Source organism: Sceloporus occidentalis, unplaced genomic scaffold, assembly GCF_023333645.1.
Source record: "Sceloporus occidentalis isolate IW3139 unplaced genomic scaffold, rSceOcc1.0.p SCAF_301, whole genome shotgun sequence".
Classification (NCBI taxonomy): domain Eukaryota; kingdom Metazoa; phylum Chordata; class Lepidosauria; order Squamata; family Phrynosomatidae; genus Sceloporus; species Sceloporus occidentalis.
Genome location: NW_028317281.1, coordinates 387,552 through 402,521, shown reverse-complemented (window position 1 = coordinate 402,521; position 14,970 = coordinate 387,552). Strand labels below are relative to the sequence as shown.

The 14,970-nt window shown below is 42.5% G+C and overlaps 1 protein-coding gene across 1 annotated transcript in view; it reads right to left on the bottom strand.

Moving 5' to 3' along the window:
- The window catches only part of LOC149275033 (adenylate cyclase type 1-like), a gene marked incomplete at its 5' end in the record, with an annotated part of 677,365 nt that overhangs the window by 275,715 nt on the left and 386,680 nt on the right, over window positions 1–14,970 (bottom strand). Inside the window, one exon of the mRNA XM_089504957.1 lies at window positions 4,303–4,419. Within this exon, the coding sequence (XP_089361083.1) occupies window positions 4,303–4,419 (117 nt within the window). The remainder of the gene's footprint in view (window positions 1–4,302; window positions 4,420–14,970) is intronic.

Below are 14,970 nucleotides of genomic sequence, written 5' to 3'. Positions count from 1 at the left end.
GTAAGTGAACAAGATGATGCAAAACGCTTGATTTTTAAGGGTGTCCAAAAACAAATATATCAGAAAGAAATAGATGCTCTGAGTCAAGGAAAACAACTTCCAGGTCATAATAAACTTCATCACCTGGACTCCTTCTTAGATACAGATGGTATAATCAAGGTGGGAGGGAGATTAATCCACTCGTCGTGCATTCACTCATTCAAGCACCCACTGATTCTTCCTAAAGATCATCATATAACAAGGTTGATAATTGCACACTATCACGAAAGTGTAAAGCATCAAGGAAAAGGTTTCACAATTAATGAAATCAGATCTAGCGGATATTGGATACCTGGAATAAACAGAGCTGTCACATCTTACATTCGCAATTGTGTAACTTGTAGAAAACTGAGAAAATCTGTTGAAGGCCAGAGGATGAGTGATCTCCCCAAAGAACGCGTGGAGCCTTCTCCACCGTTTGTGTATTGCGGTATGGATTGCTTTGGTCCTTTCATGGCTAAAGAAGGAAGGAAACAGCACAAAAGGTATGGTCTGCTTCTAACTTGCTTTTGTTCAAGAGCCATTCATATAGAAATGCTAGAAGATATGTCCACGGATGCTTTTATCAACAGTTTACGCTGCTTTATTGCAATTCGAGGCACAGTACGGCAGATCAGATGTGACCAAGGTCCCAATTTCATCGGCGCAAAGAATGAACTTAACTTAGCATTACAGGAGCTTGACTCAAAAAGGCTCACTGCTTTTCTTGCAGATAAACAGTGTGATTTTGTTATGAATGTCCCTCATTCCAGTCATGCAGGTGGTGTATGGGAGCGTCAAATCAAAACTGTCCAGAGTGTTCTTAATGCTACAGTTTCCCTCTCATCGGGCAGACTCAATGATGCTTCACTACGCACTTTGTTTTATGAAGCCATGGCTATAGTCAATAGTCGCCCCCTTACAGTGGACAACCTAAATGACCCCAAGAGCTTAGAACCACTTACACCTAACCATCTGATTACCATGAAATCCACCACAGCCCTTCCACCACCAGGAGAATTCACAAGAGAAGATTTATATGGGAAAAAGAGATGGAGACGAGTACAGTATCTTACTGAACAGTTTTGGAGTAGATGGAAAAAGGAGTATCTTCTCAACATCGCTACTAGGCAGTGTTGGCATGCTTCCAAGAGGAATTTTCAAATTGGTGATGTGGTCATGGATGCAGATGATAATTTGCCAAGAAATGAATGGAGACTTGGACGGATTATAGACACCATAATCAGCCCAGATGGACTAGTAAGGACGGCCACAATAGCACTTGGTGATAAAACACTAAACAAGAAAGGAGAACGGATAAACAAGATCTCAGCAGTAGAGAGACCAGCACAGAAGTTGATCTTATTATTGGAAGCTGAATGACTGAATGTTCTAAAGGACTTCACTATAATTTATTATAGTTATTAATGTGTTATTAAGTGGAAATTACTCATGTTTGGAAAACATGTATAATTTGGTGGGAGTGTAACAGACTTAACTCTCTCATTTATGTTATAATTTGTTGTATTCATATTCTCATAGTTTTTGCAAGTTTTAAATGTGGATAGGGTTTTCACTGTTCATGTTGCAGGGGGAATGTGTTTGGGGTAGGACTGTTACTCAGAAGGAAATGGTCTTGGGATATACTGGTCATAACAGTCATACTGGTCATAACAGTCATACTGGTCATAACTGTAATACAAGAGAGCCAGCATATCAACAAGAGTTATCAGAGTCCATCCTCATATACAAGGTTGTTTAGCAAACCCCTGAAAGGGCATAAGGTCTGTATATTTTTTACTTTGTACTAGTAATATGCAAAAGATAGATAATTTAGGGATAAGTCATTAATGCATATTATTTGTATTTTGTTTAGCTCTTACGGTGAATTTTTGGAGTTAAAGGAAAGTTTACAATAAAGCTTTTAAAAATCATCAGTAAAGTTTTGGCCATCATTCAGACGGGGTCTGCTACACACTTCACTGATGGACTGAGGTGAGCAAAACACTAAGGGTACTTTTAATAAAATTGAAATAAAATGTAAAATAAATGAGAAAATCTTTGCAAAACAGTTAACGTCACTGCTTGCTGATCAAAAAAAAACACAGCACTTATGCGGCTGCACTCACTAGCCCAACAAGTTCACTTCACTGATGGACTGAGGTGAGCAAAACAAATGAAATAAAATGAAAGATTATTAATTAAGAAAAATTGACTTGGTCTCTTGCTGTTGCTAAAACAAAGCACAAATTATAGAGCTGCAGCACCAGTACTAATAAGATTAGCTGAACTATACGCTAGTAGTAATTAATTAATATTATTACTTTTATTTATAGCTAATTTAATTAACTATTAAGATAAGAAAGAATTATAGAATTATTGATATTACTGATTTTAGATTAGAGACTAGTAGATGTCTTGAATGTCTACAGTACACTCTACACTAGTATACTATTACTAACTATAACTGACAAATATATATATAATTTTATAATGAATTCAATTATTAATTATATTAATTAATATTACTGATTTTAAATTAGACACTAGTAGATGAATGTCTACAGTACACTCTACACTAGTATACTATAGTATATATATATATGACTGACAAATATATATATATATAATATTATAATGAACTATTAAATTATAGAGACACTGGGTGCACTGTCAACTCAACAGCACTTACACTACAGTTGATGACAAATTAAATAAAAAAAAAATTAAATTAATCAAATTATTATTATTAATTATATTAAGTAGCACTGAAGCGAGGATGAAGTACACTGTGAGAAATGGCAGGTTAAGGCTTACCAGTCTCACACAGAACAGAACAATCTCTCTGTAACGCTCGGATGCAGCACAGCAGTGTTGCCAAAGCAGTCACAGCGAAAAATGAATGGATCTCTCAGGCAAGCTCTGGTCTTATAAAGGCGCCTTCAGAATTCAAAAAACAGCAGCACAGGCATTGGACGAGACCCTTAGCATGACGTCACAAGAGTGAGCTGATTGGACAGACGAGATCAGCTCACTCCTGTTTGAAATTTTGGCGGCTGCGCAGCAAAAACGAAGACGATCACGAAGAATCTTCGATTCTTCATTGTTGTGAGTCTTCGTCTTCACCTACGTTTTGCCGGCACTGTATTCTCTTCGGCGTGTCTTCGGAACGAACAAAACAACGGCCTCTTCGTGCTCGTTTTCATGTTCGCCCGAAGACGAATGCGCAAGTCTAATAACTATAGTGCTCCATTCCTTTTATTAATTTTGTAGCCTGCCTCTGCACCCTTTCTAGTGCTATGATATCCTTCTTTAGAATAGGTGCCCAAAATTGCACAGCATATTCAAGGTGCGACCCTTGATTTATACAGAGGCAAAATTATATTTTTATCCCGCGAATTGATGCCCCTTTTTAAACATGACAATACCTTACTGGCCTTAGCAAATGCTGACTGACATTGCACATTGTTGCCTAGTTTGTTGTCTCTAACAATGCCCAAATCCTTCTCATTTGTCGTTACCCCTAATTCACTACTGTTTAGGGTGTAGGTTGCTTGTGCATTCCCTACCCTGAAGTGCATAACTTTACATTTATCTACATTGAATTTCATCTGCCATTTGGGTGCCTAGTCCCCCAGTCTATCTAGATCCCTTTGCAGCACTGTAATATCTGTATTACTTTACCTAGTTTAGTGTCATCTGCAAACACAGAAACATAACTTTCAACGCCTATTGCCAGGTCATTTATAAATATGTTGAATAAAATTGGTCCCAGAACAAAACCCTGAGGGACACCACTTACCACTTTGACCAACTCTGTTCTCTGTCTCTAAGCCACTGTTCTAATACATGTGGGCATGATACATGCAGTCACTCTAAGCAAGATTGCTGAACTGTTGGGCAAAGGAATGAACCCAGTGAGACCAACATTGTGTTGGTTTTTTTTTACCCTTGCTTATGATCCAGCTGGCCCCTCGGGATACATTATAGGCCAGAGGAAGTTGGAGTGGCTGTGCTGGTCTGCTACGATTGTGGCAACATAGGGGTGTTCTTTTGTTATGATGTACCAGGTACGATACAAAATAAATGAACCCACTTGGGCATTATGTACTTTTTTTGCCTGAAGCAAGGTGGAATTAATTCCAATTCTGTTCTAATCATACAATTACACAAAGGACTCAGATGACTATTTGAAAGACAAAGGCTAGGAAAATGGATTTTTCAATCAATACATGTATGTGAATAAAATAAAAGACTCTTAAATATCATGCTGCTTAAATTTACCATATTCCTTGGGTTAGACATGAGAAAGTGCTGTGCAACATGTGCAGGCAGAAGGTTAAAGAGAATTCTCTTATTGTCCAGTTTTACTCGCTCCATGTCATCTCTTTCTTCTTCAGCCTGTATTTCCAAAATAAAAAAATGCAAATTAAATTTCTTGCAATTTATATATACCTAAATCAGACACACAAAGTGGGATACCATGAAGGAATATTACAGTTCAAGGAGGAAGTATATTTCAGTATATTCATTATACAGTCCTAGATCAATTTAAAAGAATTTTTAATTTTAAATAGCATGGAATTTGAAACATGATTTTTATAGATAATATTGTGACATAAGTCAGTCCTAGTTGAATTTACATTTTCAATGCATACCTGGATACAAACTTCATATAACACGATTGCTAAAAATACTTTTCTGTAATGGGACTGCCTTCCCTTCTATGGGGGAAGTCTCTCATGTTTAAGAGTACATGTGAGACTTCTATTAGGGACAGGTGCTCTGCATTTACTTTTCAACACAATGGACTGCATATGCAATCTGTGTATGTAAGAGCAAGTTCACCCTTAAAAATAATAATTTTAACATTTAGAGGGTGTTCTCCATAGGGTGCATGGTCAGTGAAGGAGAGACACAGAAGTTTGAAATTAAAACTCCCAGCAGCACAGATCTGATTTCAGGAAGACAGAGATAATGAGAATAAATGAATTTACCGTAAAAAAGTTTTTTTGCGAGTAAGAAATCCAGCTTGCCTTATACCCCCTATATGCTACTCTGCCCCTATATATGCCTTATACCCTCCTATATGTCAGAGATGCCACTGTGCCCCCTTATACCTCCTATATGCCACTCTGTCCCCTGATATGCTTTATACCCCTCCTGATATGCCTTATAGCCCCCTATATGCCACTGATATGCCACTCTAGCCCCTAATATGCCTTATACCCCGCTATTTGCCACTGTGCCCCCTGATATGCCTTATAGCCTTATATGCCACTGTGCCCTGATATGCCACTGTGCCCTGATATGCCTTATACCCCCGATATGCCACTGTGCCCCCCTGATATGCCTTATAGCCCCCTATATGCCTTTTACCCTTGATATGCCACCATGCCCCCTGATATGCATTTTACCCTTGATATGTCACCATGCCCCCTGATATGAATTTTACCCCTGATATGCCACCATGCCCCCTGATATGCCTTTTACCCCTATATGCCTTTGAGATGCCACTGTGCCCCCTGATATGCCTTATAGGTCCTTCATGCCACTGTGCCCCCTGATACGCCTTATAACCCCTTTATGCCGCTGTGCCCCCTGATATGCCTTATAGCCCCTTTATGCCACTGTTCCCCCTGATATGCCTTATAGCCCCTTTATGCCACTGTGCCCCCTGATACGCCTTATAACCCCTTTATGCCACTGTGCCCTCTGATATGCCTTATAGCCTCTTTATGCCACTGTGAATACACATAATTAATAGATCCCGAAAAAATTCTACCTGCCACACCAGGGGTTAATATATCAACAGAAGAGCATAAATGAGAACAAATTAGCATAAAAATAAAGATAATACTTACCCAGTGCTGCTTACTTGTCCTGTTTTTCTTCTGTTGATATATTAACCCCTGGTGGGGCAGGTGGAAGTGGCAGTGAGGTGAAGTAGAGGAGGTTGCACAATTCGCGAACTAAAATCCAAATCCACTGCAGTGCTGCACCGGACCTCGATCTTCTCTGACAGCCGGTAGGGGTCTGTGCGATGTGCGCAGACAGCCGCTTCTGCCCTCCGCTTCCGTTGCGGGTTCCATGATGGAAGCCGCACCGGAAGGTCACGTGACGCCGGGTTCAGTAATAGAAGCCCCAGCGGAAGTGGAGGGGTGAAGCGGAGGATGCCTGTGCATTTTGCACAGACCCTCACCGGGTGGCAGAGAGGATCCAGGTCTCCTGCAGCTTTGCGGGGGGTCTGGATTCTAGAGTTATAATCTGATCTCTATTTGAGGTCAGATTATAGAAGGAGGGGAGTTTTTCAGAGCATTTGCCTGAGAAAAGACTCATTTTATAAATCGATAAAAATCTATTCAACTAATCGATTATGAAAATCGTTGACAACGATTTTCATAATCGATTATTATCGATTTTATCGTTTCGTTGTTGCAGCCCTAGATATAACTAATAAGCCAATCTCATATAAAATGGAAAAAAATTATAAAGATACTCCCTGAAAACTGCACCTAAAACCTCACAGACATAAAACAAAATAAAAGTCTATATATTTTAGTATAATGAAATACAAATGAAGGTTGCCAAAACTAAGTAAATCAGTAACACTCTTATAGTACAAAGATGTAGGACCACTATATAAAAGGTTGCTAGTAGACTTGTGCATTTGTCTTCGGGTGAACATGAAAACGAGCACGAAGGAACGTAGAACAGAATACAGTGCCGGCAAAACGTAGGTGATGACGAAGACTCACAACCACGAAGAATCGAATATTCTTCGTGATCGTCTTCGTTTTCGCCGCGCAACCGCCAAAATTTCAAACAGGAGTGAGCTGATCCTCGTCTGTCCAGTCAGCTCGCTCGTGTGACGTCACGCTAAGGTTCTCGTCCAATGCCTGTACTGCTGTTTTTTGAATTCTGAAACCGCCTTTATAAGACCAGAGCTTGCCTGAGAGATCCATTCATTTTTCGCTGTGACTGCTTTGGCAACACTGCTGTGCTGCATCCGAGCGTTACAGAGAGAGATAGTTCTGTTTGTGTGTGAGACTGGTAAGCCTCAGCCTGCCATTTCTCACAGTGTACTCTTCCTCACTTCAGTTCTACTGAATTAATAATTTTATTAATTTAGTAATTTTTTTATTTAATTTCTTTTCAGTGTTTCTGTCTGTCATCAACTGTGTAGTGCTGTTGAGTTGACAGTGCACCCAGTGCCTCACTGGCACTGGGGTGCCCTTGCCCTGGGCTGGCACTGCCTACTGCCTGTCCTGTCTTCACTTAGATAAATTAAATAATAGAATTTATAAATAATAATTTAATAGAATATTGTTACTCACCTGTCCTCGGTTCCCACGTTGCCACAACAGCTGCCGCGGAGGAGAGGGAGACCCCCCTCCAACGCACGGCCACCTCCGCAGCAGCCGCCACGAGGGAGAGGGAGACCCCCCTCCACCGCACGTCCCCTTCCGCTGACGTCCTCCGAGGTGCCGCGCAGGAGAGGCAGACCTCCTGGTTCACGGCGTCCGGCTACTGCGCTCGCGCGCCCTCTAGTGACTCAAAATGGTCGCGATTCACGGACACCGGAAGTGATGTCATGAGGGGCTGATGGGAGATTCTGACTTCCTCCGCGGTTCTCCATTTAAACCCCTCAGACCTGTTACACCTTGCCTTCTGATGGTTGTCTACAGGGGCGGGCTGGGCCGGGGGGCAGGGGGGCAATTGCCCCCCAGGCCGCCCTAAATCCGGGCCGGTGGGCCGGACGGACGACCGGCAGACGAGCATTCAATGTGGCAGCGGCCGCAAAGTTAAAAACTAAGCGGCCGCGAGCAGGATTGAATGCGGCCGTCATGCGTACCTGGCGGGGGGGGAGGGGGGCGGTCCGCCCCGGCTGCCGCTCATCTGAGGGGTGCCACCATGCCGGCACGCCTTCAGAAACGATGCGCGCGGCAACTGTGGCTGTGCGCCGGGACTTGATGTCAAATCCCGGCGCACAACACTGAAGCCACGCCCACCGTCTTCCGTGCTCAGTGCACCGGAAGGACAGGAAGAAGAAGAAGTAGAAGAAGAAGAGGAGGAGGAGGAAAAGTGAGAGTGAAAGAAGAAAAGGTAGGAGAGAGTGGATTAGTAAGTGTGTGAGAGTGATGGGTGTTATGCTGAATGTAAGTGTGTGAGAGTGATGGGTGTTATGCTGAATGTAAGTGTGTGAGAGTGATAGGTGTTATGCTGAATGTAAGTGTGTGAGAGTGATGGGTGTTATGCTGAATGTAAGTGTGTGAGAGTGATGGGTGTTATGCTGAATGTTTGTGAATGAGGGTTTCAGATAGCATGGATGTGTAAGTGTTGGGGGATAGCTTGGCATAGGGAGTCCGTAATCACATTCCTTTCATGCCCAGATTCCAGCATGTAGTGGCTGCCTAGGCATGATAGGAGTGTGATTGCTGTTATAAATTATTTTTTGGTCCAACTTCGGTGTGTTAACACTTTTATTGGACAGAATAATTCAATGACAGTATTAATATATATATATATATATATATAATTGCAAACAGCAATCACACTCCTATCATGCTAAGTCAGCCAGCACATGCTAGAACCTGGGCATGATAGGATTGTGATTGTTGTTATATATATATGTGTATATATATATATATATATATGTTAATATTGTTGTTGATTTTTTTGTCTAATTTTGGTGTTACTTTTAATAAAGTATTTTAAAGTTTTTTTTCGTTTTTTTTTTCAGTTTTGGCCAAGTGAATGCTGAATTTTCAGTTTCAGTCCAGAATTTTAATTTCGGTGCATCCCTACTATATACTATGCCAGTCACTAAAGTGGTAAGCCTACACCACATCAATGTTTGGCTTAGTATATAGTGATAGGGGTTGTCAGTGTCTGGCTCAATGTATAGGCACACATTGACGGTGGTACCGCATAATCCCTAAGCATATAATGATAACAAATATGCTGTACCCCTGTCAATGTTTGCCTAACCATAGAAACTATGCAGTTTTAAAGTGTGTGTGTGTGGGGGGGGTGCCACATACAGGATCTGCCACAGGTGCCAAATACTCTAGGTACGCCCCTGCATCATGCGGCAGTCAGACGCAATGGCTGTGCCTCAGCTCCTCTTCCCACGTCTTAAAAAGGGTGTGATGAATTGCTGAGGCATGCGGTGCGTGCACACCGGCCACTTTAATTTCATTAGGCGCTGGTAGAGTGACTGCCACGCGACGGCCGCTTTCAATGTCGATCGCAGTCGCTTTGATGGTGCAATGGGCCAGTTGACTAGACTTGCCCCCCAGGCCTTAGGCTGCCAGCCCTCCCCTGGTTGTCTATGCCTTGTGCTAGCACCCAGATAGCGTTTACTGTCCTGATTCCTGTGTTTGACCTCGGCTCGCCTGACTACGTTGATTTCCTGTATCCTGACCTCGGCTTGTTTATCGTTTATCCTGATCTCCTGAATCCTGACCTCGGCTACATTTATCGGCTATCCTGCTCTCCGGAATCCTGACCTCGGCTTGTCTGAACTTGTTCTGTCTTGGAGTCCTACCTGACTACAGTGTCTCCTATTTACTTGTACGTGACAAATATATAATAATTTAATACATTATAAAATTATATATATATTTGTCAGTCATATATATATGCTATAGTTAGTTAGTATACTAGTGTAGAGTGTACTGTAGACATTCAAGACATCTACTAGTGTCTAATCTAAAATCAGTAATATTATATAATTAATTTAAGCTATCGTAATAATTAATTAGCCATAAATAAAATTAATTACTACTAGCTTATAGTTCAGCTAATCTTATTAGTACTGGTGCTGCAGCTCTTTAGTTTGTGCTTTGTTTTAGCAACAGCAAGAGACCAAGTCAATTTTTCTTAATTAATAATATTTCTTTTTATTTCGTTTGTTTTTCCCACCTCAGTCCATCAGTGAAGTGAATTTGTTGGGCTAGTGAGTGCAGCCGCATAAGTGCTGTGTGTTTTTGTTCAGCAAGCAGTGAAGCTAATTGTTTTGCTGTGACATTTTATTTTCTAATTTCTTTTCAAGAAAGATTGACTGTGTGATGACAACAACTGTACTAAGCAAAGCTTCAAGGTACTAGCTGTAGTACTAAAATAATTCTAATCTTTAATCTTAATCTGTAATATATTATATAACATAATATAATATAAATTCTAATTCATAATCTATAATATAAGTAATTCTAAATTCTAATTCATAATCTATATTATTCTTTCTATAATCCATAATATAAGTAATTCTTCTAATATATATAATATAACATAATATAAATTCTAATTCATAATCTATAATATATAAATAATTCTAATCCATAATCTATATTCTATCTATAATCCATAATATAAATAATTCTAATCTATTAATATTATATAACTTAATATTAGTTAATAAATCATATATTGAATTTAACCTCACTTTAGTTTAGTGGGCTTGAGAGCGTCTGCCTAGAGTTCGACTTAGAATAGTAAGGAAATATAGCTTTAGCATAGTAGTAGGCTAGGCTCTTAGGCCCGTGTAAATTCAAATAAAAAATAAAATACTGCTAGTTAATATAAATAGTTAATCTTGAGTTAATAATTTAAATAACTTGAGCACTTTGGCAGATTGCACACAACAGCACAGTGCAGTTGTGCATAGTTTTACTTTTTCAGCAGTAGCACTGAAGAGAACTTCCTCTAATTTTTTTGTCTTTATTTTTTTTTTTATTTTTTTTTTCCTTTTTTTTATTTTTTTTTAATAGTTTTAAACACTACACTTCACACACAACACAAAATTTGAAATGGATCCTCCTTTTAGGACAAAGGAGCTCTTTTCTTTGGAGAAATGAAGCTCCATCTACCACCACCACCAGTTCGAAGATACAGCCTTTGCCAGTCTAGTTGGCCAAGTAGGCCAAGCTCTCGCTTATCATTTGGGGAAGCGTTGCTTGAAGGATCATCAAGTAAAGGAAAGGCACCAAAAGCAGGCAATAGTAGTGCTGCTAGGCCCACAAGCTCTATGTTTTTTTACGGAAAGCCTAAAGCACCAGAAGCAAAGTTAAAGGGTAGCACAACTAGTACTTCTACTAGCCCAGTGAGTAAAAAGAAGTGCCTTTTGCCCCAAGCAGCATCTTCCAAGCAGAGCCAAATTAGCAGCAAATTTCCCAAACCAAAGCGATCTCATTCCTTCGTAAGGAAAACCACCACCAGATTCCTCAGGGAGCAGTGTACAAATGACTAGTGCACAATTTTTCCCTGAGCCTCCACCTTCTCCGCTACGATCATCGCCACCACCAGCTGCAAAACCTACCAAATCTGGTAGGAGTTAAAACAATTAGCAGTCCCACTATGGCCAGTACTGGTAGTACTACCGGTGACACCACCACTAGTTCTGCCGCTGTTCATCCACCCCGAGCAGTAGAAGCAGCACCCAAGGCACACTCCAAGGCTATACGCGCCCCAATTTGGGAGCACTTTGAAAATGTTGAAGAAGGGCACTATGGAAAGTGCAAACATTGTGGGAAGCTAATAAGCAGAGGGAAAGCGTCTGGCCATTTTACCAGTGCTAGCATGAAGCATCACCTCAGCACTCAACAGAACGCTGTGCTATTGGGGAAAGATGCAGAAGTAAAACGTAGTGCAGGCAGCATAGCTGGTGGCCGTGGTACTACAACAACAACTAGTACCATCTCCAGAGAGAGTGGAAAAACCCCAACAGCTGCTTCTTAGCCGATAGCAGCAGCAGCTAGTGCTGGCAGCCAGACACCAAGGCAGGTTGGAGCACTGCATGTCCAGCCCACCCTGGAACAATTTGTGGCATTCCAATCCAAGGTCAATGTCCAAACAGCAGGCCAATAAAGTAACGCAAAATATTGGTCAGTTCATTGCTGTTGGAGGGGCATCCTTCTCCATGATTGCTCCACAATACACAGTTCTTTCACGTTCCACTTTCAGTAGGATGTTGTCCCCTCATTGTATCGGTCCTGTGTTTCAGCAGTGAAAGAGGAGCTTTCCAAGGCTGCTGGTCAGTCTGTTCATTTCACAACAGATTTGTGGAGTGCACCTAGTGGGCAGCATGCCTTTCTTTCTTTGACAGCACACTGGTGGCAGCCCGGTGTGCCTAAGGAAGCTGCTGCAGCAGGCTACCGATCATTCCTTCTCCATGCAGAAGTGATGGATGAAAAGCACACTTCCCAAAATATTCTGCATGCAATGAGGAAAATGTTTAGACTTTGGGTGGGAGCAGAGGCAGGCACCAATGTTGAAGTTGGTTTTGTGGTAACTGACGGAGGTGCCAATATGGTGAAAGCGCTGCAAGATGGCCATATTGTTGGTGTGCGCTGTGCAGCCCACATCATCCATCTTGTAGTGAAGGCAGCAATGTCAGAAGGAACTAATGTAGCAGCAGTAGTTCTGTCCCGCTGCAGAAAGATCGCTGGGCACTTTCACCATAGTGTTAAGGCTAGCCAACTTTTGAGGGAAGAGCAAGAGAGGTCAGGTCTTCCTGTACACTGCCTACGACAGGATGTCAGTACGCGGTGGAACTCTACTTTAGAGATGCTGGAGAGGATTTTGGAGCAGCAGAGGGCAATCCATAATCTTGCCTCAGAGCATAATATTGGGATTACATCTCCATTGAATAGGGAGGATTGGACAGTGATCGCCCAGCTAGTGGCAGTCCTTAAACCATTCAGGGATGCCACTGAAAATTTAAGATCAAACACTGCCAGTCTGGCCCAGGTAATCCCAGTGTTCTCCCATCTAGGCAGCAAGATGGATGTGTTCCTTGGAAACCGTGAGGCTGTTCAAGGTGGCACTCTACATCCTGACGTAGCAGCCATAGTCAGGAAGCTGAAGGATCTGCTAAACGTACACCTTCGCAAACGCATGGAAGAAAGTCCCGAAATGATGCTAGCGTGCCTTTGCGATCCAAGAATTAAGGGAAAGCTAGCAATGAAATTCAATGTTCTCAGTTGCCACCGGGAGCAATTGGTTCAAAAGGTGCGTGACTGGCAGCGTAAAATGGGAATGCTGTCCGAGGAGGGAGAGGTGCAGGAGGAGGAAGAGATGATGTTGTCTGCTACTCCTAGCAGCAGCATCAGCAGCAGTGCCACAAGCAGCACAACACAGCTGAGTGGAGCACCTGCATTTTGGGAAGAGGCACTTGGGAGTATAGTTGGACCATCTGACAGAGCTAGCAGCAGAAAGGAGAGTAGTGCTAGTGAAATGGTCAAACTTTACCTCTGTGGAGTTCCTTCTGCGCCTAATGTTGATCCTCTTAGCTACTGGGATGAAAAGAATAGTGTGTGGCATGCACTCTCATGGGTTGCTTAGCAGCTACTATCATGTCCGCCAACCACTGTTCAAAGTGAGCACGTGTTTTCTATGAATGGAAACATACTGAGTCCACAGCACTCACGCATGGCACCTCATCTGATGGAGCAGATTGCCTTTCTTAAATTCAATCTGCCCAAATTGGGTTACCAGCTCTTAGCTTGGAAAGTTAATTTTCTTCCTCTAATGTTCAAGGTAGTTTCTCCACCTGGTTGCACGTGTTTGTGCTATGGCAACGTCTGCTACCTCCGCCGGTGTAGCCAATTTACGCTAGGGCCTAGTGTCTGAGTTCTGTAAGTCCGCTCCCAAATGCCTAGGACAGTCTTTGGATGCTTTGCTCTCGAGTGAAACAGGTGAGAGAGTCGTCAATTGCCCACTCATTCGCCTTTTCCAATGCTGCTGCTGGTGGTGGTGCCAGCATCTTTTGCCAGTTCGCTTCCTGGCTGAAATCATGCCTCAAATGTCCAAAATGTTCAAGGTAGTTTCTCCCCCTGGTTGCACTTGTTTGCGGTGTGGCAACGCCTGCTACCTCCGCCAGTGTAGCCAATTTACGCTAGGGCCTAGTGTCTGAGCTCTGGAAGTCCGCTGCCAAATGTCTAGGACTGACAGTTGTTTGGATGCTTTGCCCTGGGGTGAAACAGGTGAGCAGGTCGTCAATTGCCCACTCATTCACCTTTCCCAATTCTGCTGCTGGTGGTGGTGCCAGCGTCTCTTCTCTGCCAGTTCGCTTCCTGGCTAGTGTCATGCCTCAAATGTCCCTAACGGTAAGGGTAGTTTCTCCCCCTGGCTGCCTCTGTTTGCGGTGTGGTAACTCCTGCTACCTCCGCCAGTGTAGCCAATTTACGCTAGGGCCTAGTGTCTGAGCTCTGGAAGTCCGCTCCCAAACGCCAAGGACTGACAGTTGTTTGGATGCTTTGCTCTAGGGTGAAATAGGTGAGCGGGTCGTCAATTGCCCACTCATTCACCTCTCCCAATTCTGCTGCTGGTGGTGGTGCCAGCGTCTCTTCTCTGCCAGTTCGCTTCCTGGCTAGTGTCATGCCTCAAATGTCCCTAATGGTAAGGGTAGTTTCTCCCCCTGGCTGCCTCTGTTTGCGGTGTGGCAACTCCTGCTACCTCCGCCAGTGTAGCCAATTTACGCTAGGGCCTAGTGTCTGAGCTCTGGAAGTCCGCTCCCAAACTTCAAGGACTGACAGTCTTTGGATGCTTTGCTCTCGGGTGAAACAGGTGAGTGGGTCGCCAATTGCCCACTCATTCGCCTTTTCCATTTCCATTTAATTTTTTCCGTCTGATACACAACCTACCAAACATAACACATATAACACAGTGACATAACACATAACACACATAACACACACGTACAATTCACCAATCACAAGGACCTTTCCTCCTGTTATTTGCCCTGGCCTTCACTTCTACACTCATTAGCTTTAACGCTATAACTTTTTTCCATCCACATACCTGCCAACAGACCCAACTTTTTCAGGGACAGTCCGGCTTTTTTCCAGTGCTGTCCCATCAAATTTAGCTAAACTAGGTACGCTAGTGCACGTAGGTAGGTATAGCTGCCTAGGGTAGCACTACAACATTAAATAAATATAATAAAGTAAA